This window comes from Myotis daubentonii, chromosome 8 (genome assembly GCF_963259705.1).
Source record: "Myotis daubentonii chromosome 8, mMyoDau2.1, whole genome shotgun sequence".
Taxonomy (NCBI): Eukaryota; Metazoa; Chordata; class Mammalia; order Chiroptera; family Vespertilionidae; genus Myotis; species Myotis daubentonii.
Genome location: NC_081847.1, coordinates 75,552,768 through 75,577,274, shown reverse-complemented (window position 1 = coordinate 75,577,274; position 24,507 = coordinate 75,552,768). Strand labels below are relative to the sequence as shown.

The 24,507-nt window shown below is 38.5% G+C and overlaps 1 protein-coding gene and 1 pseudogene across 4 annotated transcripts in view; one reads left to right on the top strand and one right to left on the bottom strand.

Annotated features, from left to right (window-relative positions):
- RALGAPB (Ral GTPase activating protein non-catalytic subunit beta) overlaps positions 1 to 24,507 on the top strand; it is a 131,637-nt gene that overhangs the window by 57,438 nt on the left and 49,692 nt on the right. For 3 of the 4 annotated variants that reach the window (XM_059707091.1, XM_059707092.1, XM_059707089.1), the window contains exons 4-15: positions 801 to 964; positions 1,893 to 2,079; positions 7,187 to 7,318; positions 9,577 to 9,755; positions 10,940 to 11,088; positions 11,213 to 11,429; positions 14,897 to 15,098; positions 17,794 to 17,961; positions 18,485 to 18,599; positions 18,982 to 19,129; positions 20,817 to 20,881; positions 22,068 to 22,197. In XM_059707091.1, coding sequence (XP_059563074.1) covers positions 801 to 964; positions 1,893 to 2,079; positions 7,187 to 7,318; positions 9,577 to 9,755; positions 10,940 to 11,088; positions 11,213 to 11,429; positions 14,897 to 15,098; positions 17,794 to 17,961; positions 18,485 to 18,599; positions 18,982 to 19,129; positions 20,817 to 20,881; positions 22,068 to 22,197 — 1,856 coding nt within the window. Of the gene's footprint in view, positions 1 to 768; positions 965 to 1,892; positions 2,080 to 7,186; positions 7,319 to 9,576; positions 9,756 to 10,939; positions 11,089 to 11,212; positions 11,430 to 14,896; positions 15,099 to 17,793; positions 17,962 to 18,484; positions 18,600 to 18,981; positions 19,130 to 20,816; positions 20,882 to 22,067; positions 22,198 to 24,507 lie in introns of all 4 variants that reach the window. The other variant, XM_059707093.1, reaches the window with a different exon arrangement.
- LOC132240391 (small nucleolar RNA SNORA48) lies at positions 491 to 634 on the bottom strand (annotated as a pseudogene).

The window sequence follows — 24,507 nt, the reverse complement described above, 5'->3', positions numbered from 1 at the left end:
ATTAGAATAGCAGTAGCAGGTCCTCATCTCTGAGGCAATTACCTGCATACCTCATGGGTTTTAGGGACCTGTTAATGATATTCCATTGGGTCCATAGGTTCTTTGCTAACAGACATTAACTTCATAGGGACTGTGAGCACTATGAAATCCCATGCAGTATTTTCATGAATGTGCATTTAAAATTTTAAAAAAGAATACAAAGGTCTTTCTGCTTCAGTGTGTGCAGCAGGAGTGGTTGTGGGTATTCGCTCACTCATTCAACAGAAACCTATCACATACCTTTTGACACGTGCCAGGTATATTGTAGACATAGAAAGTCCAGAGGTGAAGCTTACATTTCTAGTATTCCCTCTCACCCCAGGAGCTTTCAAGTCCTCATAGGAGTGGTAGCTTGAGATCCCAGAGTGCTGAACTATATGATGGGGAGATCCCAGAGTGCCGATCTATATGATGGGAAGAAGTAACTTTGTTGTTGTTGTTGTTTTTTTTTTAATGTGCCTCAGTCATGAAACAGCTCTGGCTACCAACACAGCATCAAGCTAGGATGAACTAAGGATTGTACATCTGCTTTGCACCTGATTGATATAAGAGCAACACCACCAATCAGGTGTCTCCTTGCCCATCTCCAGGGGGTTGTTGTTGTTTTTAAGAAGTAACTTTGAACTGAAGAGGTTGTGCCTAGTCCTTAGGTCTGCTGATTCTCTATTATTGGACCATTGCTGTGTCCATAAATTGCCTGTCCTTAAACTGTTGCTTTCTCTTCTCAAGGATTGTCAGTGATATCTGTCCATCTTCTTCAGACAGGAACAGGGCTCCAGTCAGATCCGACTATGCTTACAGGTCCTGAGAGCCATTCAGAAACTGGCCCGCGAATCATCCATCATGGCCCGAGAAACCTGGGAAGTCTTATTGTTGTTTCTTCTGCAGATTAATGACATACTTCTAGCCCCTCCAACTGTTCAGGGTTTGTTTATCTTATTTTTTCTAATTTATTTCTGAGCTTCAAATAGTTTACTTTTAAAGTCATGAATAGTAGACTCTGGGGATTTAAAATTTGGCATGACAGTTGACAAACCAAGGTTAACAATTCTTAGAATAGAAACCCTGAAAAGCATGATATGAAGTTATTTTATCTTCAGTGATGGTAGGGTGAATTAATATATTTTTTTATAATGATAGGAACAGTAGCTTATCTATATCTATATATATAAAAGCCCAGTGACTGTTACAGCAAAACCACCGGTCTCTATGATGCGCACTGACCACCAGGCAGCAGATGCTCAATGCAGGAGCTGCCCTCTGGTGGTCAGTGCACTCCCACAGCGGAGTGCCACTCAGCCAGAAGCTGGGCTCACAGCTGGCAAGTGCACTGGCGGTGGTGGGAGCCGCTCCCGCCTCTACGGCAGCACTAAGGACCCCTAGGCGGATATCCCCCAAGGGTTCCCAGGCTGCGAGAGGGCACAGGCAGGCTGAAGGAACCCCCCCACACCCCCAGTGCACGAATGTTGTGCACAGGGCCTCTAGTAGGTTTTATAAATACTTACTCTGTAGAATTAATGTGAGGATTATGGGAGGTTGCTCATCTTAGGCACTCATTCTTTCCTCTCTCCCCAATGTGCTCCTGTCCCACTTGCTAGAAGATTAAGATCTTGGATAAAAACTGAGCAGGGTGACTTGAAAACTTTCAAAGTGATAACTGGTTAATATAGCTATGATTTCCTTCATAGGCATTCCCAAGACCCTTTTCTTGTTCTTACTATTAAATTGTTTGAAAGTAAAAACTTACCATTGCAGTTATTTTAATTTTTTGACCAGCCCTTTTAAATCAGTGAATTGAAGATTCTGCTTTAAAAATAAGTATATTAAAGATATGTTTTCTTTTTGTTGGTAAGGTGGACTTGCTGAGAATCTGGCAGAGAAGTTGATTGGTGTTCTCTTTGAGGTTTGGTTACTAGCTTGTACTCGGTGCTTCCCAACACCTCCATATTGGAAAACAGCTAAGGAGATGGTGGCTAACTGGAGGCACCACCCGGCTGTGGTGGAGCAGTGGAGCAAGGTCATCTGTGCACTCACTTCAAGGTAGGTTATTGTCATTGACTTACCTTCCTTCATCCGTCTTAACTAGTTCTGTCTTTTTTGGATTCATGGAATACATTGTAAAAAGCCTATACCTTGTGTCTATTATTGTGGTACTTTGATACAGAATCAAGCCAATTTTATTGTGTTTTTATTTTATTATTATTTTTAATCCTCACTTGAGGATATTTTTTCCATTGATGTTTAGAGAGAGTGGAAAGGAGGGAGGGAGGGGGGAGAAAGAGAGAGGGAGAAACATCAATGTGAGAGAGACATATTGATCGGTTGCCTCTCGCACTTAGATTGAACCTGCAACCCCGGATGTGCCCTTGACCAGGAATCCAACCCTTGACCCTTTGGTGCATGGGTCAACCCTCTAACCACTAAACACACAAGCCAGGGCAAATGAAGATTCTTTTTTAAACATAGTCACAATACCATTATTGTACAAAAAAAATCTTAACAATCCTATCTAATAAAAGAGAAACATGGTAATTGGCGTACGACCGCTATTCTTCCCATTGGCTAATCAGCGAGATATGCAAATTAACTGCCAGCCAAGATGGCGGCCGGCAGCCAGGCAGCTTAAAGCGAACATGAATGAGGCTTGCTTGCTTCAGTGACAGCGGACTCCAACGTTCCCCGCCTGCCTTGCCGGCCTCTGAGCGGGCAGTTTAAAACATAGTTACAAATATAGAAGCTAAACAAAACCCCAGAAACCTGCTTTCAGTGAGCTGGAATCTCAGAGCTGGAGTTGATACAGAGTTTCGATTATAGAACCCAAACAAGTCTGGGCCCGAGGGTTTCCGCTTTCCCAGCAGCAGAGGCCTCAGAGCTGAAGCCAGAGCTAAAGCTGGCCCAGAATAAAAAAAAAAAGAAAAAAAGAAAAAAAGGAGCGGTTGGGAGCTTCAGTCACCCCCAGCCTGAAAACAGCCCTCAGCCCCTCACCCAGACTGGCCAGGCACCCCATTGGGGACCCCCACCCTGAAGGGTGTGTGACCAGCTGCAAACAGCCATCATCCCCTCACCCAGGCTGGCCAGGCACCCCAGTGGGGACCCCCACCCTGATCCAGGACACCCTTCAGGTCAAACCAGCCGGCCCCCACCCATGCACCAGGCCTCTATGCTATATAGTAAAAGTGTAATATGCCTCCCAGCACCGGGATCAGCGGAGCTGCGAGGCCTCCCGGCACTGGGATCAGCGTGACAGGGGGCAGCGCCCAAACTCCCTGATCGGCCCTGCTCTGTGTGTGACAGGGTGCAGTGCCCCAATCCCCCCCCCCCCACGGGCCCTGCTCTGTGTGTGACGGGGTAGAGCCATAACCTCCCCATCAGCCCTGCCCTGAGTGTGACAGTGGTGGCGCCCCAACCCCCTGATCGGCCCTGTTCTGTGGGTGATAGAGGGCGGCGCCCCACCCCCCTCACACCCCCACGGGCCCTGCTCTGTGTGTGACAGGGTAGAGCCATAACCTCCCCATTGGCCCTGCCCTGAGTGTGACAGTGGCGGTGCCCCAACCCCCTGATCAGCCCTGTTCTGTGGGTGATAGAGGGCGGCACCCCAACCCCCTGATCTGCCCTGCTCTGTGTGTGACAGGGGCGGTACCCCAACTCCCCTATCGGCCCTACTCTGTGAGTGACAGGGGGGAGCTCCCCAACCCCCTGATGGGCCCTGCTCTGTGAGTGACAGGGGAGAGCTCCCCAACCCCCTGATGGGCCCTGCTCTGTGCGTGACAGGGGGTGGCGCCGCAACCTCCCCATCGACCCTGCCTTGAGTGTGACAGGGGGCGGTGCCCCAACCCCCTAATTGGCCCTACCCTGAACATGACTGAGGGTGGCATCGCAACCTCCTGATCCGCCCTGCTCTGTGCATGACGGGGCGGCGCCCCAACTCCCCAATCGGCCCTGCTCTGAGCCCGACCAGGGGCTGCACCTAGGGATTGGGCCTGCCCTCTGCCACCCGGGAGCAGGCCTAAGCCAGCAGGGCGTTATCTCCCGAGGGGTCCCAGACTGCGAGAGGGCACAGGCTGGGCTGAGGGACCCCCCCTCGCCCCCCCCCCCCAGTGCACAAATTTTTGTGCACCGGGCCTCTAGTTATTTAATATTAACCATTGAATGTTCAAATGTCCCTGAATGTCTCAGTATCCTTTTCTTTTTTTATAGTTGGTTCTATTGAATCCAAAAACAAAAAAAGGTTTAGATACTGTGTTTAGTTGACATGTTTCTTAAGCCTATTTTAAATTATAGGTTTCTCTTTCTCATTTTTATTTCTTTGTACTTTTTTTTTGGTTGAAGAAATTGGGTTGCTTGTTTTATAATGTTTCACATTCTGGATTTTCCTGATTATGTTCTACGTGTGTTAATTAACATGTTCCTTTATTACCTGTATTTCCTGTCAACTGGGAATTAGATCTAGAGATTTGGTATGATTCAGGTTTGATTGGGGGCGCACAAATAATTTGTGGGTATCAGGAGGTAAATTGCTCTTTTTCTGAATTAATAAAATATTTATATCTTTATCACTATTTAAACTAAACAGTGAACATTTGGAATATTCTGTTGATTCTGGTAGTCTTGCTGAATGTCAATATTATACCCCTATTTTTAAATAATACTTTTATCTTGACTGTAAAAGTAATACATACTTATAATTAAAAAATTTGGAAGGTGTATGGGGAAATATTTATCACTTACAGACAACCAGTGTTACAGTTGAATGAATTTTTTCCCATTTCTTTTTTAAAAAAATCAGTTTGAGATTTATTCACTGTACTATCTGCTTTTTTTCATTTAATGTCTGATTTTTATCATATATGCCTTTTTTCATAGCTATATCTTGAGATCATATTTTTAATGGATTTTTAGTTTTTCATGGAATTAGAATTCATTTAATGATTTTCCTATTTTTGCTCTGGCCAGTGTGGCACAGTTGGTTGGACATTGTCCCATGCACTGAAAGGTTGCCAGTTTGATTCCTGGTCAGGGCACATACCTGGGAGGCACGCAGGAGGCAGCTGATGGATGTTTCTCTCCCTCCCCCTTCTCTCTCAAAATCAATAAAAAAATCTTAAAAAATAATAATTTCCCTATGTTTTTTTTTTATATTGATGTTGTTACCAGTATTTTACCTTAAAAATGTTATTGATATGAATGTTTTATCCATTGTCTATGTGTATATTCTGGTTATTTTATTAAGATCTAATCTCCAGATGTGTAATAAAGGGCTTTGAACAGTTTTTAGTGCATTTGGAATATTACTGTTAAATTAAGTAATTGAATTGTTGAATTACTTTTAAGGTACACTATGAATTCTCAACTTTGTGTAAAGCTATTTAACAGTTATTATTATGAACAAATTATGGCTTAGTTGTGTTGAAGGAATTTGCAGTGAGATAAATCTTTAAAATAATATAAATAACTTATTACTTATATAACTAGATAATTATATAAATACTGAGGCCCGGTGCACGAAATTCATGCAAAGGGCTTGGCCCTCGCAGCCACAGCTTGCCTCAGCCCTTGCAGCCCCAGTTTCATCTGGAAGGTTGTCTGGAAGGTCGTCCAGAAGGTCGTTCAGCTGTCCCATCTAATTAGGATATTAAGCTTTTATTATTATAGATAATTCCATTATGTGATTATCATTAAACTAGAGGCCCGGTGCACAAATTCGTACACCAGTGGGGTCCCTTCACCTGGCCTGCAGGATTGGGCTGAAACCGGCTCTCCAACATCCCCAAGGGGTCCTGGATTGTGAGAGGGTGCAGGCCAGGCCGAGGGACCCCCACCAGTGCATGCTTGGGGCCGGGGAGGGATTCGGGAGGTTGGCCAGCTGGGGAGGGATCACCGTAGGGCTTCAGGGCCTGTCTGGCCTGTCTCGCTCTGTCCGATCGGCCGGACCCCAGCAGCAAGCTAACCTACCAGTCGGAGTGTCTGCCCCCTGGTGGTCAGTGCATGTCATGGCGACTGGTCAACCAGTCGACTGTCTGGACCCTGGTGGTCAATGCATGTCATAGCGAGCGGTTGAGTGGCTTTAGCATATCATTAGCTTATTACGCTTTGATTGGTTGAACAGCCGACCGGACACTTAGCATATTAGGCTTTTATTATATAGGATTATTATTTATGTCATTTGCAATTATTTATAAACAAAAAGTTGAAAATAATTTATAATTGTATAAGTTAGTAATATATAACTTTAAATTTATGTTAAATACTACAGCGTTATGTAATTGTAAATCTATATCTATATCTATATCAATATCTCTCTCTATATAAGCTGAATGACCGGAGCGACTGGTCGCTATGACACGCACTGCGGCCGGCCAACCCGCCCAATAGGGGTGGGGCTGGCTGGCCAACCTCCTGTGACCCCTCCCTCCAGCCAGCTGGCCCCAGTCAGCCCCAATTGGGGCGGGCTGGGTGGACCCCACCCATGCACGAATTTGTGCACCAGGCCTCTAGTATATAATATAAAGCTATCATTTATAAGATAAAATATAAAATTTATGTGTAATATTTAGTTTATACAACTTATAATGTTATAAATTTAAATGATACGTAGTTATATAAGTTATAATTTATAAAATATAGTAAAATATAAATATAGCTATTATAAATAATAAACAAATAATAAACAAATGAATAAATGTTTTAAAATCCTTTTATAAACTAGAAATTTGGCCCTGGCTGGTTTGACTCAGTGGTTAGAGCGTCAGCCTGCACACTGAAGGGTTGCGGGTTCATTTCCCGGTCAAGGGCAGGTACCTCTGTTGCAGGTTTGATCCCTGGCCCCTGATGTGCGGGAGGCAGCCAATTGATGTATCTCTCTCACATGGATGTTTCTCTGTTTTTCTCCCCCCCTCCTCCTCACTTCTTCCACTCTCTCTAAAAATCAATTGGAAAAAATATCCTCGGGTGAAGATTTAAAAAACAAAAAAACAAAACTAGAAATTTGCTTCTAATTTGTTTTATAAACAAGGGTTTTATTTATCTTACTTCAGTGAGATATAAATACATGTTTCATCTATTTTCTCTTGTATTTTAATGCTTAAACGTATTATTCATTCTAGTTAAGAAATGAACTTAGTTGTGTGCTTTTCTTTTTTTTTTCTAGATTGCTACGCTTTACATATGGTCCTTCATTTCCTCCATTTAAAGTTCCTGATGAAGATGCCAGTCTGATCCCTCCTGAAATGGATAACGAGTGTGTTGCACAGACATGGTTTCGCTTTTTACATATGTTAAGGTACTGTTAATTTAGTTTTCATGTGCTCTTTACCCAGTAAGTGTCTAGGGCAGAAACCATGCTATAACTTTCTTAATGGATTTCAGAGTGTCAGGTGGACCCAAAGTGGACAGCACACCCATCTACATCATGTGCTCTCTGCTCTCCCCGTTCCATAGGGTCAGGGTATGCTCAGCTGCTCTTGGTCTGTACTCTCTAGGAGCATGTTTCCTGTGGTATTTGCAGTATTTTGTTCTCTTGCCTGTTGTTACAGCCTAGATGATATTTTTCTAGGAATTTGTCACATTTTGTGGGGCCTAGAGACTACCTTGTTCCTCTCTGTGACCTGCACTGACGGTCAATATGGTTCTCAGAGCCTTTCCTCTAGTAGCCTTGTTTAAAATTTTGCTGAGGGATACTATAAAATTTCAGAGGGATAAATTGCTACTTTCTGCTATATCTTTCTGGTAATTCTATTCAATTCAGCTTCATTGCTTCCTACCTTTCTCTCTACTAGCCCTATCTTTGTGCTCTATGGAACTTTTGTTCTGTTGTGTACTGTCTTGATTCTTAAACATTTTCCTTGCATATCTTTTCTTTCTGGTTTGACTAGCCTTATTTTTCTATTTGTGTACTAGTGATTCTAATTTATTCTGTATGACCTTTTTATAAATTAAGAATGTTAACCATTTTCTATCTGTTTTTTTTCCAATTTGTTTTTCATCTTTCAGTTTATATTCTTAATCTATTTTTCTGTAATTTTGTGTTTATTTAAGATTAGAAGTGTTTTCTGTGTTCTGATTTTCATTGGAATGTCTCTACTACATGAAATTTTGAGTAGAATGTTAGTTGATATTAGTTTTTGTTTGTTTTTTATGTTCCTGGTTTCCTAAGCATTCAAAAAATTTAAAATTTAAAAATGTAAATGAAATCAGGAAGAGTACTGAATTTTATTCAAATCATATTTTGGGATTTATTTTAAATGATTAAAAGTTTTTTCTTTTTTACCTGTTGATGTGATATATTAATTTATATTAATTTATTTCAATATGGAGGTTCTGTTTCAGTAAATCTAGGTAGAATTTGAATTTTTAACAGGCTCTCTACTTGTGTCAGATATACAGAGCATTGGGAACTGTAGGAATGCAGTTACCCATTCTCATTTCAAATTTTTTTTACTCTGTTCTCTAATAATTTGTGTACCAGTAAAATAATTTCAGATTTACATGTGGAGAAGCTGGTATAAGCTTTCTGGTACTGCTACTAGACTTATCCCCTCTATCCCACATGATGAATTATAGTTCTATGGATACAATCTACTAACACTAGAAGCCCATATATATGGTCCCTTGTTCCCACTTGCAATTAAGAAGAGTCTGAGTGGGTAGTAAAAGAGGTTTCAAAGGGCAGAGCAGTTATAAACCATTGTTTTGTATTTCTCAGCCTAGTTCTTTTGACCTCATAGTGGAAATTCTTTCCAGGTACTGCCTGTAGGTTTAAACAATATCACTTTGAGTTGGCGAGGCCATTTAATGGATAGCTAAGTAGCCCATTTTGAGTAGAAATCTAAATCTATTTTTTAGTGGAAATATTTAAAATTATTTACACATAAAATATATGTTGTTTTGAAATATATGGCTTTAGTACATACACATGAATACAAACAATCCAAATTTTAAAATAAGTGAATATGTTAGTATTAAAGTAAAATTTTTTTCCTTGGAGTTATTGATTTATTTACAATTTTTATTCCATTGCTTAATTCCAAACATATTAGAAAAATATCCATGTATACTCTTAAAAATTTCTAGTCTCATTTGAGTCTCATTCTTTGAATAGGCAGAGTAAGTTCATGTAAACATACTGCAGGTCTTCTGTAAAGAAGTGCTGATGTTTGAGTCCCTAGCCTGTTAACCCTTTGTACGCCATAAGCGTCTGTAGACACAAGCAGCGGACCTTCCCCACACACCATGCGCGTCTATAGCCACAACCTCCCATATCAACTCTGGTCGCCAGGTTTAAAATCAGACTTGTTGGTGACATCTCTGGGTTTGTAAAGAAAATTATGGTAACTTAAATTCGTAAATATTCCAGCACATATGAAAGAAATGGGGATGGTTTCTGTTTTGGACGCGTGGCAGTTAACTGGTTAAATACAGATAAGCCTCCTCTCTGAATTAAATAGGGATAAACAGCCCTGTTCTTAAAATTGATTGCATGCAGTTTATTGCTAAAGAATCTTTTAAATGTTTAATTAATTTTTCTCTCTCTTTTGATAGTAATCCTGTGGATTTGAGTAACCCAGCCATTATAAGCTCTACTCCCAAATTTCAGGAACAGTTCCTGAATGTGAGCGGAATGCCACAAGAATTGAATCAGTATCCCTGCCTTAAACATCTGCCTCAAATATTTTTTCGTGCCATGCGTGGGATCAGCTGTCTGGTGGATGCATTCCTAGGTGAATTTTGTGTATGTTGCTAGATGTTTGAAGAGCTAGTTTTATTTATTTATTTATGTATGTATGTATGTATGTATGTATGTATTTTAGAGTCTAGTTTTAGGTACTATTATGAAAGCCCAAGAAAAGGATGAATGGATTTGATTATAAATAACAAACTAGGAAAATTTATTTGGAACAAATATAATAGAGGGTTTTTGTTGTCTTTATATGAATAGACCAGACAGTGCTAAGAAAAAGAATAAGAACTGGTAAATAAATAGACAAAGGATATGAATAAAAGATTTGCAAAAGAAAACTGTTCATCCTTACTAGTAATTCAAGAAAATACAGATTCAAATGTATTATAGGAGGCAAGTTAGACCTTTTATGAACTATTTTGAACTGCTTTTCACATTTTAGGACTATGAAAAGTCAGAATTGTTTTTACCTGTTGAAAGTCAATGATATTTTAATATATCACTTTCTAAAGCATTTGTTATGTGTACGTGTTACTATAATACATACATAATATACAGGGTGGGCAAAAGTAGGTTTATAGTTGTAATATAAATAATACAATAGTTAATAAATAGTACAAGAATACATTCTGTGTTTTGTGTACTCACAACTGTAAACCTACATTTGCCCATCCCTGTATTAGGTCAAATTAAGTTTGACTATCATATAACAACTAAAAATACCAGTGTTTGAAACAAGATAGTTTACTTACACGTGTTTTAAACCCAGGGCTAGGCAGTACAGGGCTACTATAGCAGTTCTACCGTTGTTAGGCACGTGCATCTTGTGGCTTGGCTCTCTATCCCTTCTGCACTCTCTCATGGGCCATGATAATTGAATGAGTTAGTTCCAACTATCCTCTTCAGGAATTACAAAGGAAGGAGAGCCTACACTTGATTGGTCCTTTTAAGGAGATTCCCAACATCACCCACTTTTCTGTGGTCAGAACATGGCCACATCTAGCTGTGAGGGAGGCTTGAAAATGTAGTTGTTGATTCTGTGGAGCCAGGCCGAGCTAAAATTTGTGTTCTATAACTCAGGAAGAGAGGGCAAATGGGTATTCGGAGGATACTAGCAGTCCCTGCTGTAGTCTGTACTAAACATTCACTGGTGTTGCTTGAGGAAGATTTTCTGACCACATATTTTGAACTATGAAGAATAACTCCATTTGTCTTTTCTTAAAGGCATTTCTAGACCCCGATCAGATAGTGCTCCTCCAACACCCGTGAATAGATTAAGTATGCCTCAAAGCACTGCTGTCAGTACCACCCCACCACATAATCGAAGGCATCGGGCAGTTACTGTGAATAAGACCACCATGAAGACAAGCACAGTAAGTTCTCATCACCATTATTATGCTGTATAATGTTGACTTTTCAATCTGCTGTCCTTTTTTAAAAGTCCTGTTATTTTTCCAAACTTTTCATGAGTGTGCATATATTTTTGTGTCCTAATAGGTTAGTACTGCTCATGCCTCGAAAGTTCAGCACCAGACATCCTCCACTTCTCCTCTGTCAAGTCCAAATCAGACTAGTTCAGAACCCCGGCCACTGCCTGCCCCTCGGAGACCAAAGGTTAACAGCATCTTGAATCTCTTTGGATCATGGTTATTTGATGCAGCATTTGTTCACTGTAAACTTCATAATGGGATTAACAGAGACAGCAGCATGACTGGTAAATATTGCTCAAGAAATACGTTATCATTTTTTCTTTTCTTTCTTTTCTTTTTAATCTTTCCTACCTGCAAGATTAATATGTATCTTGAAAAGCTCTCTGTCTCTGACAAAGCAGTGTCTTGTTTTTAACCCCTTCCAGCTGAACAATTTTGGAAGTTTTGCTACCTGTCCTTTTTATGTTTATTTTATGAGGTTTGGCTTTTTCTGGTTTTATTAGACACACTTCATGTTAGCCATTTTTGTTGTTGAATCAAATTTCTTGTAGTAGGTGACCTGGAAGTTCCCTTCATGTCAGCCAGGATAATACTATTTATATCAAGAATTAAATATTTTAATGAGAAATTTATTCAGAAGAAGTGTTTTCTTAGATTTTGACAACCATTCACTCATTAGTACATATAAATATCAGAAAACTTCTGCTTCACGAGACTCTAACTTCTCAGGTTTTAGTATAGAGAAATTTATTTCTAGTGTACACTTTCAAAAATACCATTTGTTCTGAAACTAAAAAAGACTGGTGGACAGTAACTCAACCCTGATAGCTTTACTTAGGTTTTATTATAGAAACACCATCTAAATAAAATCTGATTTATTTTTGTCATCTTACCATTATATTTGGAAGTAATTGCATAGGGTGCAGGATGAGATGTAGGGTAGTGCAGAATGTACTGAGGGAGGACTATTTATGACATATCTTATAGAGCTGAATAATAATAATGGCTATCATTTATTGAGCTGAATTACTCTGTGCCAGGCACTGTGCTATCTGCATTAGTGAGTGTATTGGTTGTTTGGTAAGAAAGCACTTTTCCACTGGTGTTGGAAATAGCTTGATGAAAAAGGAGGCTTAATTGCATTAGTTTATGCCTCTCTAGGGAGAATGTTAATTCCAAAGATAAAACTAGCGTCCACAAGGATCTCTGCTTTCTTTCACAAATGCATTTTTGCCTATTTGTATCATTTCAGAACTAAGGTCTGTGTCTGTTAGCATTATATATGTATAATTATTTTGGATATTCTTACAGATCTTTTATGTAATTTAGAAAAGTTGTGACTATAAAGACATTTTCAGGAATATAATTTGAGATTGCATGGTTGAGTTTAGGGATTCCTTTATTTTTTTTGTTCAAATTTAAACACTTTGTATCCTACCATTTTCATATTATCTTTTATTTACAAGTTTAAAAGTGGTGTTTATTTATGGATAAGTAAATGTACTTATGATGACTAAATGAAAACTTAAAAACCATTTTTGGCTTATGTTTTCTTACGTTCATGTGTTTATATTTTTAGTTTTCTGAATTATGTTTATATTTATTTATATATTCTAGAATGAGTCAGACATATTTTTACTTTTATTAAGATGCAATTTTTACAGTGTAACTTTTGGATATCAAGCTGTTGACACTAAAATCTCTGAATCCAGAGTGGTTCAAGCTGCTGCCTCCTTGGTGGGCTTGCTTAAAGGGAATTTACAGATCTTCCTGTTCTCTAGGGATTTTGTAACAGCTTTGCTCACCCTCTTGTTCCAAAAGATAGAAGTTAGAATTCAAATCATATTTGGACAACAAATTCTTACTTTTAATTCTTAACCATTTTCCTTGGTGGGGAAAGGATAGAAACTTCTCTTCCCTGATTGTGTTCAGAGATGAGAAAGGCTGTTCCATTACCCAGGAAACTGGAAGTGTCCAGATAATTGAGTGTGTTAGAGTGCTGTTGGGTGCCACTTTTGAGGTCCCAGGGGGTGGTGGGAAGTTTGGAAATACTAACACTGTTAGTCTGTTTTCTAAATACTGGCTGTCATCAAGGAATTCTGCCATCCAGTTCACCTGTAACTTAAAATGTTTGCTTCTATGAACTGGTTAGCTTTATATTTACTTGACAGTACACTGTGCTTTGTAAAAAGTAACATTGAGCTGGGAAGGGTTAATGAACTAAAAATGTAATGCACGTTATGGGCAGTTCAAAACCTCAATTCTTTTGTAGTTGTGTAATTTTCTTTGTTCATTTCTTTTGCATGATACAAAAATTATATTTTTGGATCTGAATGCACAGTTTCCTATGTTTTTGAATTAGCTTGTGGTATCATAACGCTTTTAATCTAATTTTTAAAAAGCTAAAAAGCTTCTTAACTTACTGTACGATTTCACCATCTTTAAAGTATTTTATAATTACTGCTGTCCTTTGATTTGTTTCCATTTATTTCTATTATCTTGCAGCATCTTTTATCCAAATTCTTCTTTCTTATAAATCTTGTAAGTAGGAACCAGAAGCTTCTCCTTAATTGCAGTCATGTTTTTATTTTTTTCATAATTCCATTAAAAAATTTGATTGTCATTGTCTCTTGTAGTTTTTGCACTTGGGAAGAAAAATACTTTTCTGTGTTTTGAATGGGGAAGATTGTTGGCAAAAGCAAATTAATCTGCCTGAATCAGTCCCATTATTTCTGTATACTAGTCTGGTCATGTCATGAATTCCAGGATTTTGCACTAACTGTGTTTTGGCTTTTTTTGTTTGTTTTTAAGCTTTAAGCTTATTTTTATACAGATTTAATGTTTGATTTGTATGCATTTTGCATGTAGTGTTTTTTAAATGTATTATTGCTGGATAGCTTATTCAGGACTAAAAATGGCTCATGGGAAGTTGCATAAAGATTTATACTTGACTCTGCATTCTATTAAAAATATTACAAAATAATTTAAACATTTCATGTAGAGTGATAAAAGATTTCAGAGTGGTTTTCAATACACTGTGAAATCTTTTATTAAAAATAAAAGCAACTTTCGAAGGGCTTCTGTTTCAGTGACAGTGAATGACCGTGATAGATAATCTTTCTTACCAATCCAATTTTCTGATCTATCAACCTCCAGTTAGCTGCTGTCTATGGTTTTTAAAATTCATTCTCATTTTGCTTGGTTGGGCGATTCTTTGGTGTGTTTTGGAGTTGGGTGGGTGGTGGGAATGCTCTTTCTTCCTACCCATTCTCATCCTTACTTTGCCCTCTCCCTAAAATATACAGACTGGCATGGGATTGCCCATTCAATAATGATGTTTGTCTGGGGTAATGTGGAAATTGCAGTAGCTATTTGTCTTAATGTTTAAGCATCTTTCTATAGGGGAAGTTAAAAACAGAATAAATAATAGAAAAGCCAAATTTTGTATTATATATCTGTACGAGTACAGATATATATAAATGTACTTTGATGATTGAAAATTCAGTTGGAAAATACTTCTAGTAGAATTTGTTAAACTGACAATACCACTACAGATTAATTGTTACCCATTTTCCAAGAAGATTACAGAGAGCCCTTAAAAAAATTAAGACATAGTTGCTAAACGAAAGAATTATTGGATTTTATTCAAGTAGCTATTAAATGACACCAACATTTGATCTTTGTGTCCAGGGTCCCATGAGCCTGCTTGCATATTGACAAATATAATAAAACCCTCCTTTTCTCTCCCCAGCCATTACAACACAAGCTAGCATGGAGTTTCGACGGAAGGGGTCACAAATGTCTACAGACACCATGGTTTCCAATCCCATGTTTGATGCAAGTGAATTTCCTGATAACTATGAAGCAGGAAGAGCTGAGGCTTGTGGGACACTGTGTAGGATTTTTTGTAGCAAGAAGACTGGAGAAGAGATTCTGCCAGCTTATTTATCCAGGTCTTAGAATTTTTTTATTTTTCCATTTATGTAGTTTGGGTAGTGAAACTATATTGTAACATGCCTTGGTAGGCTGAATTGATCAGTAAATGTTGGTTTGAAATACCTGAAAATGTCAGTAAGTAATCAAAATTTTTGCTTGAATTCTTCCATTTTACTTGCCATATTAGATTTGGTAAAGACCCTTAAGATCCTTTTAATTTTAGAACTATTATTTATTCTATTTTATTTGACTTATAATTTTGGAGAGATTTGGATTATACTAATTAATTTTTAGCACAGTATTAGACACTGTAGATAGTTCACAAATGTTAACTGTAGATCCTGCCTTTAAGGAGCTTATTTTCTCGAGTGAGCAAAGCCATGTACACAAGTTACAATGATCCAGTAGTAATAGGAAGTTGGTAGGAGAAAAGCACACAGTGCTGTCACCATTCAGAGGAAGAAGCACCATACACTTACCCTGGGGGTTCAGGAAAGAGTTACAGAGGAATGAATGAATGTGCTGGGTCTTCAAAAAGATGGGTAGTATAAGCAAGTTGGGTAGGGTCATCTTATCCAGATTTATGACTTCAACCAATTTTCATGAATGCCTCTGCCATCCATTCAGTTAGTTGCTCATGCCAGAAACTAGGAGTCATTTTCGTCTCCACTTCTCTTCAGGTACATCTTTAGTTGGTCTACCAACTCCTGACTTTCAGCTACTTAATACTCTTTCTAATCTCTCCACTTTGTCCCAGCCATGACACTTTAGGCCTTTTACATTTTTATGAAATTAACTTGAAATGGCCTATTTTTGTTGCCCATCTCAACTAATCATTCGCACATCTGCTGAAGTTATATTAATATCAACAAGAGCATTCAGGTGTCTGTGTATCTGCTAGGTTCTCAGGAGAGAGGTTTAAATGTACTATCAGAAGGAACAAAGCATATAGATATGAAACAGAATGGTACATTCAGGGTACTAATCAGGAGTATCTTAATAGGCTCTTAGTTTTAGGAGTATCTTAATAGGCTCTCAATATGACTTAAGCAAAAGGAAAATCATTTATGATAAACTAGTACCATTTAATACATTCGAAGGTCAGGATATGCAGCAGGGCCTCATGACGGGCAGGAACCAGCATCTAGAAAGTGTTCAAGGAACAGAATGGGTTTTCCTCCTTTCTGAATTTTCTGTCTTCATGGTCTTCAAGAACTGCTTCATTGTTCTTTGCAGATCAGTTTCTTATATTGCAGTATTCTAAGTTCTCAGTTTCATGGCCTTTGTCTAGGTGACCAGCAGGGCCAGTTAGCATCTCTAAATCCTAATTTCAAATTCCTGAGAAAGAGAATCTGATTAATCAGGTGTCTACCTCTGGTTTAGTCATCTATAGCTATAAGAGTGGGTCACATGGAATGCTGGCACCCCTTGTGTGGGAGGGAGTACATTTCTCAGGAGGGAGAATATTGGTTGGGGAGATACCACAAATGGTAGCAGCAGCAGGAAGGATGAAGGTTATGACCATGGGCTTTCTGTCTGGTCCATAAGACTGGATAGGACCAACCAAAAAAGCATATTTGTGAGGGGGCCAATGATGAGCTTAGTTTTGATCTTGAAGTGTCTTTGGGGTATTTATCAACAAGTATTTATGCCATATACTGCACAAGGATTACTGGAGTACATCAATAGACATGTCTTGCCCTCAGGTATCCAGTATACTTTTGGCTAATAGATCTGGAGCTCAGGTGAGAGGTATGGGGTAGAGACTGAGTTGATTATATTCAGTGGCTTAAGTAGTGTTTAAAACCAGGCTAGTGGAAGAGACAGCTTAGAAAATTATCTAAGGATGGCAGCCTGAGGAACACCATTACTAGAAGGCAGGCGGAGTAAGAGGATTTATTAAAAGGAAATAACCACAGAGGCCAGAAGAATAAGGAGAGAAGAAGGGAGTAATCAGAGGTTTGAGTGCTTTAAAAAGGCAGAGTCAATTAAGACTTAGGCATGTCTTCTGGTTTTAGCAATGAAATGGCCTTTGTTTATTTGCTAATATAGTTTTAGTTTGGTTCTAGGGAGAAAAGATGGATTGAAATGTGTTGAGCAATGACCAGGAGGTGGGGAAGCTGTTTCGGAAGAGTTTTGCAGAGAGGAAAAGTGCCTTATAGTAGTAGAAGAGTATACCAGTAGAGTTGCTCTTGAACGATGGAAAATTGAATGCTTAGTTGATTGCAGGTTAGAGGAGCAGGTTAAAAGTCAGGTATACTCAATGTAAGGTACACTTTAGGTATATTCCTATACGGAGTCTTATATAACATCATGATGAAGGCAGGGTTGAATGAGGTTTCTTTCTTTGTATTTTCCAAAATTATGGGTCACAGAGAAAAAGGCACATTTTTAATACAGTAATTCCTCCAGCTTATTGATAATTACTGCAGCCATTTGCTTTGTTTTGGTTGCTTTATTTGTAGGCACCTGTAAATTTGAGTTGTAAGGATTCAAAAAGGTATAATAAACATGAATATTTTTTTCATTAGGAAAGATAATTTTGGGTCTTAGTGTTTTTGATTCAGAATTGTTCTAACTTCAGTAATACCTTTAAAGGTTAGAAGTAGTGAAGAGTGCAAAAAGACTTTCGGGTGAGTTTGTAGAAAATATTAATAATTATGGAAACAACTGACCAGCAGTTTGTTTAAAATTTTTTTCTTGCTTTCCTAGATTTTACATGCTTTTAATTCAAGGTTTGCAGATAAATGATTATGTGTGCCATCCTGTCTTGGCCAGCGTTATTCTAAACTCCCCTCCTTTGTTCTGCTGTGACTTGAAAGGGATTGATGTTGTGGTTCCTTACTTTATTTCAGCTCTTGAAACCATTTTGCCTGACAGGTAAGTTGTCATTCTATATTAGCATATCATTTGTTGGGTTTGGCCTGGTCTGTTTTGGTGGTTCCTCCCCAGTTTCCTAGTTTATCATGTTCAGTTGTCTTCATAGCCCAAGGAGACTTAGGCCACATCAAATGAGTGTAGAATATTCAGACCCACCTCATCCCTGAGCTCCTTCAGTTCTGATTTGTCCATGGGCATGTTTAATCTTTTGTGGCCTGGTTTGGAGGTGTAAGAGCAACCCTGGCCTAGAAGTCCTAAATTTTTTAGAGTAGGCCTTACATTTAAAATCAGTCAATCAGATTCTAGTTTAATTCCATAACAGCAGTTTAACATAGACACACACACACACACACACACACACACATTATAGAATATAAACTAAGTGGAAAGTAGGTACTGCAGTCTTTATGAAACCAAACCCAGTGCTTGTATTGTGAAAAATTGGCATAATGTATATTTGGTAATAGCTAAAAACATACTTTAGTTTGGAAATACTAATAGCAATTTTTTTTTTTTTTTGCAGAGAACTCTCCAAATTCAAAAACTATGTAAATCCAACAGAATTAAGAAGATCTTCCATTAATATCCTGCTTTCTTTGTTGCCCCTCCCTCATCACTTTGGCACAGTCAAATCTGAGGTAATGTTTTATTAAATTTTTTTAATATTCTATGTTCTGTTTTGTGTGCAAATTCGAGTCAAATTATCTTTTAAAAATGGAACAGGAGCTTTTAAGAACATTTAAAAAAGTATTTTAGTGAATCAACAAAGTTGATTTGTTGTGGAAATTTCTTCTGTTCGCGAGCATGCCTCACCTACCATTTCAAGTGGTGGTAGGCTGGTGACATCTGATAACATAGTATGCTGTTGAGTTAGCAACAGACCTAGCACAGTGGCTAATATTAGTCAGATTTAAAGCTTTGCTTGTTAGACTGATCTGCTCTTTGTCCACTGTATCAGTTTCTACATGGGCATAGTGTACCACAGCAATCAATGTTAAATATTATTTGTTTCTTCCATAGGTGGTTCTGGAAGGAAAGTTTAGTAATGATGACAGCTCTTCTTATGATAAACCAATAACTTTTTTGTCCCTGAAGTTGAGACTTGTGAATATACTAATAGGTGCCTTGCAAACGGAAACAGACCCCAACAACACTCAAATGATATTAGGTTTGTGTTCATACATTGTTTTTGTAAGTGAAAAACCAGATAATTTTGACCCAGACATGCTGAGGAGGCAGTCTGGGTTGGTGATGGGAGGCTAAGTCTAATATAGCTCTACTTATTCTGAATCAGAAGCAGACTTTGTTTGCTTTTATATGTGAAAAAATGTAAAGGCGTGAGATGAGGTGAGAAGAGCATTCAGTTGTCTTGGTAAGTCATTTTTGCTTAGTGTCATCTGTGTTCTTTGTTTTTCTCTTTCCCTCTTGTCCTTCTCTCTCTCTCTCTCCCCTCTTCTCTTTCCCGCCCCTTTCTTCTGTTTCCTTTCCTCCCCCTTCTGCCTCTTCCTCTTGCCCGTTGCCTGCATATGAAAGTATTTTGAGGTGGGTGTAATTCTGGAAGCTGTGTCAGAACTCTGCCAAGAGGAACATGAAGAGTAGCTGTGCTTCCTCCCTTTTTCCTTACTGTTCCCTACTGTCTCCTAATCATATTGATTGCCTCTTAAATGGCTCCTCTTCATTATGGCCACTGGCATATTTTAAGCCCTCATTACTCTCAACTTGATCACTGCAACTCTTCCTTACTGTGCTTTCTGGCATTCATCTAAACAAGCCAATGGCATGGTCTTAGGTACAGGTACTCTGTGGGGAGTGGGATACTAAAGAAGTGAATAGTGTGGCTTTTGCCCTTCAGCAAGTCTCACTGCAGAGGTTGGAATACCCTCACAAAGTAGTCAGATAATAGTAGAAGGCAGTACTGATTGCATGTCATAAGGACATCAGCATGTCCTTAGTATTGCGAGAGAAGAAACCAAAAGATCAAGGAATACTTCATAGGGGGAAGTAGAAGTTAAATTGGATTTTATAGGGTATAATTTGAATAGACAGAAATGATGGTAGTAGTGGTTGGAGTTAGTGCTCAGGAAGGATAGTATGTTATATAGTGTGAAGGTGAGATAAGTAGAGAAGAGTAAATCCTTTCATTTTTGGAAAGGAGTTGAAGGAATAGAGGTTAAATCTCAATCTGAAAGAGCCTTTAACTTGTAGTGTTTTAAGTTATTCAAATAACATATCACTTAAAATCAGATAATTTCTGTGGTTGATAAGAGTGTTTAGTTTTGCTTTCCCCTTGTTCTGAAGAGCTCCCTTATACATTCCAAGGAAGAATCAATTGGTATTCTTGCCTTAGATTGGCAAAGCTGTATCTGTTCTGTCTTTATCCTTTGTGGACAAGAGTACTCTCCCACTGGGATGAGAAAGCAGTATGCTAGGCTCACCATCTTGTTTCTGTCCTAGCCTTTCTAGGGCTATGAGTTCCTTGATGATAAATACATTATATTTTGAAGGCACCTTGCTTTCAGCTTATGTAGCCATAGGCAAGCCCTGAAATTGAGATATTAATGGTTGGTCTTTCATTAAAAAATATCTGGTAATGGTCATTTTTATATAAAGCAAGTTTGACCTTCAAATTTATTTTAGAAAAATGTGGTTTTGAAACTTTGGGGGCAGATCAGAATTAGGGCATTTTAATGGAGTATCTTTTCTGACTAGTCAACAGGTTTATTGGTAATTTTATGGAAATTTCAGGAATGCTCTATTAAAAATCATGTTTCTGCTATTAATTGAGTTATTTTAGCCATTTTAGTATTCTTGTCAGGTATTTAAATAAAATGCTTTTTTTTTTTAATCTGTTGCAGGAGCAATGCTAAATATTGTTCAAGATTCAGCACTTTTAGAAGCCATTGGTTGCCAAATGGAAATGGTAAGATTACCACATATAATCTGTCAGAAACTATCAACTTCTGATTAAATTTCATTCTAAGATATCGTCCTCGTGATTTTTAAAGGCATTTGTTTGTAAATTCAGCTTATTGATGCAGAAGGATTCTATTTTGAAATATCAGATATTTTGAGGCTTCTTACCTTTCAGTACCTCATCAACTATACATCAGGTTCCTGAGAGATACTGCATGAGAGAAATTCCAGCAAACCCAGTCTTTATTGCTTAAAGCTCTTACTTCTTTTGCTATGCTGTTGAATTGGCTTGAATAATCTAGAAAAAGCCCCCTACTCCATTTCTTCTATCCCTAGTAGATATAGTGCTAGCTGTTAGCAAGCATCTAGTTGACTCCTTTTCATCTCATCAGCTCTTGCAAGGCCCTATAGATCAAAGTTTGAAGGTTCCCCAGAGCACCAATGCTCCTAACTTTAAAAAGTTTTCCAGAGACTCCCCGTGTCCCCTGCTTCTGTCTCCAAGATATGTGATTCCTATACCCGGAGTAGAGGCAGTGGAGTGGATAAATTAATGGAATACACTAGATTGGTGGATGTAGGATGAGTGATCAAATTATTATTAAGGAAGTTATATTCATGTCACATTAGGTGGCTAATAATAATAAACTGATCTGGATATAATGAATTGTGTTCACAAAGGAAAAAATGAGGGAAATCTTTAACAGATACGTTTGTTAGCTCCTAAACATATTAGGAGTTAATCTTTAAACTAACCATAGTATTTTTTTTGTATTTTATGGTATAACTACATTTGAGAGTTACTGTTTGTTTGTTTGTGTTTTGTTTTTTTAAGATTGTATTCCTGTTCTGAAGTTTTGCTTGGGAGGCACCTAGGGTATTTCTTGAAGGATGCGGAGTCATTAGCTAGTGAAGATGAAAAAGGTCCTTGGCTGGCCCTTTGTAAATATCCACCAAAGAAGACCCCAGAATAGGCACCTGTAATCGTCAGACTCTTCCTAAACTTTCAGTAGATAGTGTCTATGCAAAAACACTACAGCAGTTTTAATCTCTTGTCACTTTTTATCTGTATCAGTTTGTGCTATTTAGTTGGCACATTTCATTTTATCAGTATAGCTTTTAATGATTGACCTCTATTTATACTGGTAAACTATGGCTATAGCCCTAAAATATTTGATTCATTTTTATTTGACTAGGGTGGTGGAGAAAATAACCTGAAGAGTCATAGTCGCACTAACAGTGGTATTAGTTCAGCAAGTGGTGGAAGCACAGAGCCCACAACTCCTGATAGTGAAAGACCTGCTCAAGCTCTCCTAAGAGATTATGGTAAGCCATGTTTGTTTTTTTTGAAATCCAAAGTTTATAGAATAACTTTTAATGTCTAGGTATATAAAACAAATTAGCAAAACATTTTTATGGTCATACTTTTTTATGTATTTAAGAATAATAGAGAGGCTATTAGTGTAAAGATTAAGAAAATGCAAATAAATCTTATAAATTTAACTCTATAACTTTTAGTAGTTAGATTCTGGGTAGTTTTAGATTTTATAAATGATTATAATGGGTGGTCAGGAAACATTTCCGAATTCTGTACCAGAGGCTGGTAACACAGAGTCAAATAGGATGTGGCAGAGTCAGTCAGTACATCAGTTATTGCAGTGTGGTAAGGATGAGTGGTGGGAAATGCATGAGATGGGAATCCAGAGGAAAATCTCTGTCTTTGTGCTTAAAACCTATATACCTTACTATATATCTGGTTAGATTCCTCAGTCACAAATTTTAAGTAAGCGTAAGGAAACAGTTGCCAGAAGAACATCCTATTGAGTGGTGTCCTTTACCTTGGACAATTACTTTATGGTTCTCTGAGTTTGTGGGTACCTTTATGTTTTTATACACAAACTAGGGGCCCAGTGCACGAAATTCGTGCACTGGGTGTGTGTGTGTGTGGGGGGAGTGTCCCTCAGCCCAGCCTGCCCCCTCTCACATACTGGGAGCCCTCAGGCGTTGACCCCCATCACCCTCCAATCACAGGATCGGCCCCTTGCCCAGGCCTGACGCCTCTGGCCTAGGCATCTGGCCCGGGCAGCGGGGACCCACAGCTGCAGCGGCCCTGCAATCGTGGGCTTCGCTTTAGGCCCAGGCAAGGGACCCCTAGCTCCTGGGACTGCCAGCTTCGACCGTGCCCAGCTCCCATCGCTGGCTCCACCCCTACTTCCTGCTATCACTGGCCAGGGCGGAAAAGGCACCTGATTCTCCGATCATGGCTGGGGGGCAGGGCAAAGGCGGCCCCAGGGCCACCTTTGCCCTGCCCCCCAGCTCTTAGCTCCCCCCTGGATTTCCGATCACTGTCAGTGGCAGGGGGCTTCTTCCTGCTTTCCCTTTCCCCTCCCTGCATTGTGCCTACATATGCAAATTAACCGCCATCTTGTTGGCAGTTAACTGCCAATCTTAGTTGGCAGTTAATTTGCATATAGCCCTGATTAGCCAATGAAAAGGGTATCGTCGTATGCCAATTACCATTTTTCTCTTTTATTAGTGTAGATAATAGTGTATTGAATCTGTAAGTGTTAATCCAACCAGATTGAAATGAAATTTAGATCCTTAGATGTGAGTTTAATTTTTTAATCATAAGCATCCTCAAGCATGTCAGATATAAGGCATTATGTAGATAGTAAACACATTTAAATACTGCATTTATTTAAATTGTTGTCTTACTCATTATGTTCATGGGTTTAAGTATATTATAGGTGAAAATTTGTTTATTTTTCATGCTTTCTAAAACACTTTTACACTAAAGAAATTTTTGCATTGTATGTGTTCTAATTTAAGTGTTTGAAGTGGTTATTGTTTGTTTCAGCATTTTGAACTGGTGTTAGTGAGGTCTGCTTCTAATGTTGTAAAATATTTTTTACTAAGAAATCCAGATTTGTGTTAGTGTCGCATGAATGTGTCTCTTTAATGATCATTCCTTTTTCTGTTGTCACTGCCCACTTTCTGATAGGATCGACAGGTATAATGTCCCTAAAGCTTCCTTTATCAATTTAATTTAATTTGTCCTTATTTATTATCAGCCAAGTAGTAGTTGCTTTTAAATATAGAATTGGAGGCCAAATAAAAACACAATCACTTGGTTATTTAATTTTTTTAGAAGTATCAAAGTAGTCTTAAAGAGTTAAATGTTACAATGTGTTTAAAAAGCAATGCATGTGATTTTTGATGGTTTAACCCCTGAAAATAATTTTAGTAGATGCTTTAGGATAATTCCCCAGCATCTGAGAAAATTCTGAGATTTGAATTTTTCCCTCTATATAAAATTCCAAGGAAATAATTGATAGCCTTTCATTGTTTGTTTTTTTTTTGAAAATGTAACTCTATGAGTTAATGTAGAAATTTAAAATTTTATATTGTTACAAGAATGATACTGAAATTACTAAATCCCAGTGGATGTCTATATGAAAGTACCCGAGCTGGGAACTAGAAGCTGCTCTTGTCTGGTGTGTGTGCCCTGTGCACTGTTTTTCAGTCAGGCTTGATGCTCAGGCCAGTGGGGCGGGGAGCATAGCACTGTGTGGGTGCCCGTCATGCTCACTGTGGCTACTGTGGTCTGTGCCTGGTGGAATGCTGTGCTTCTCGTTA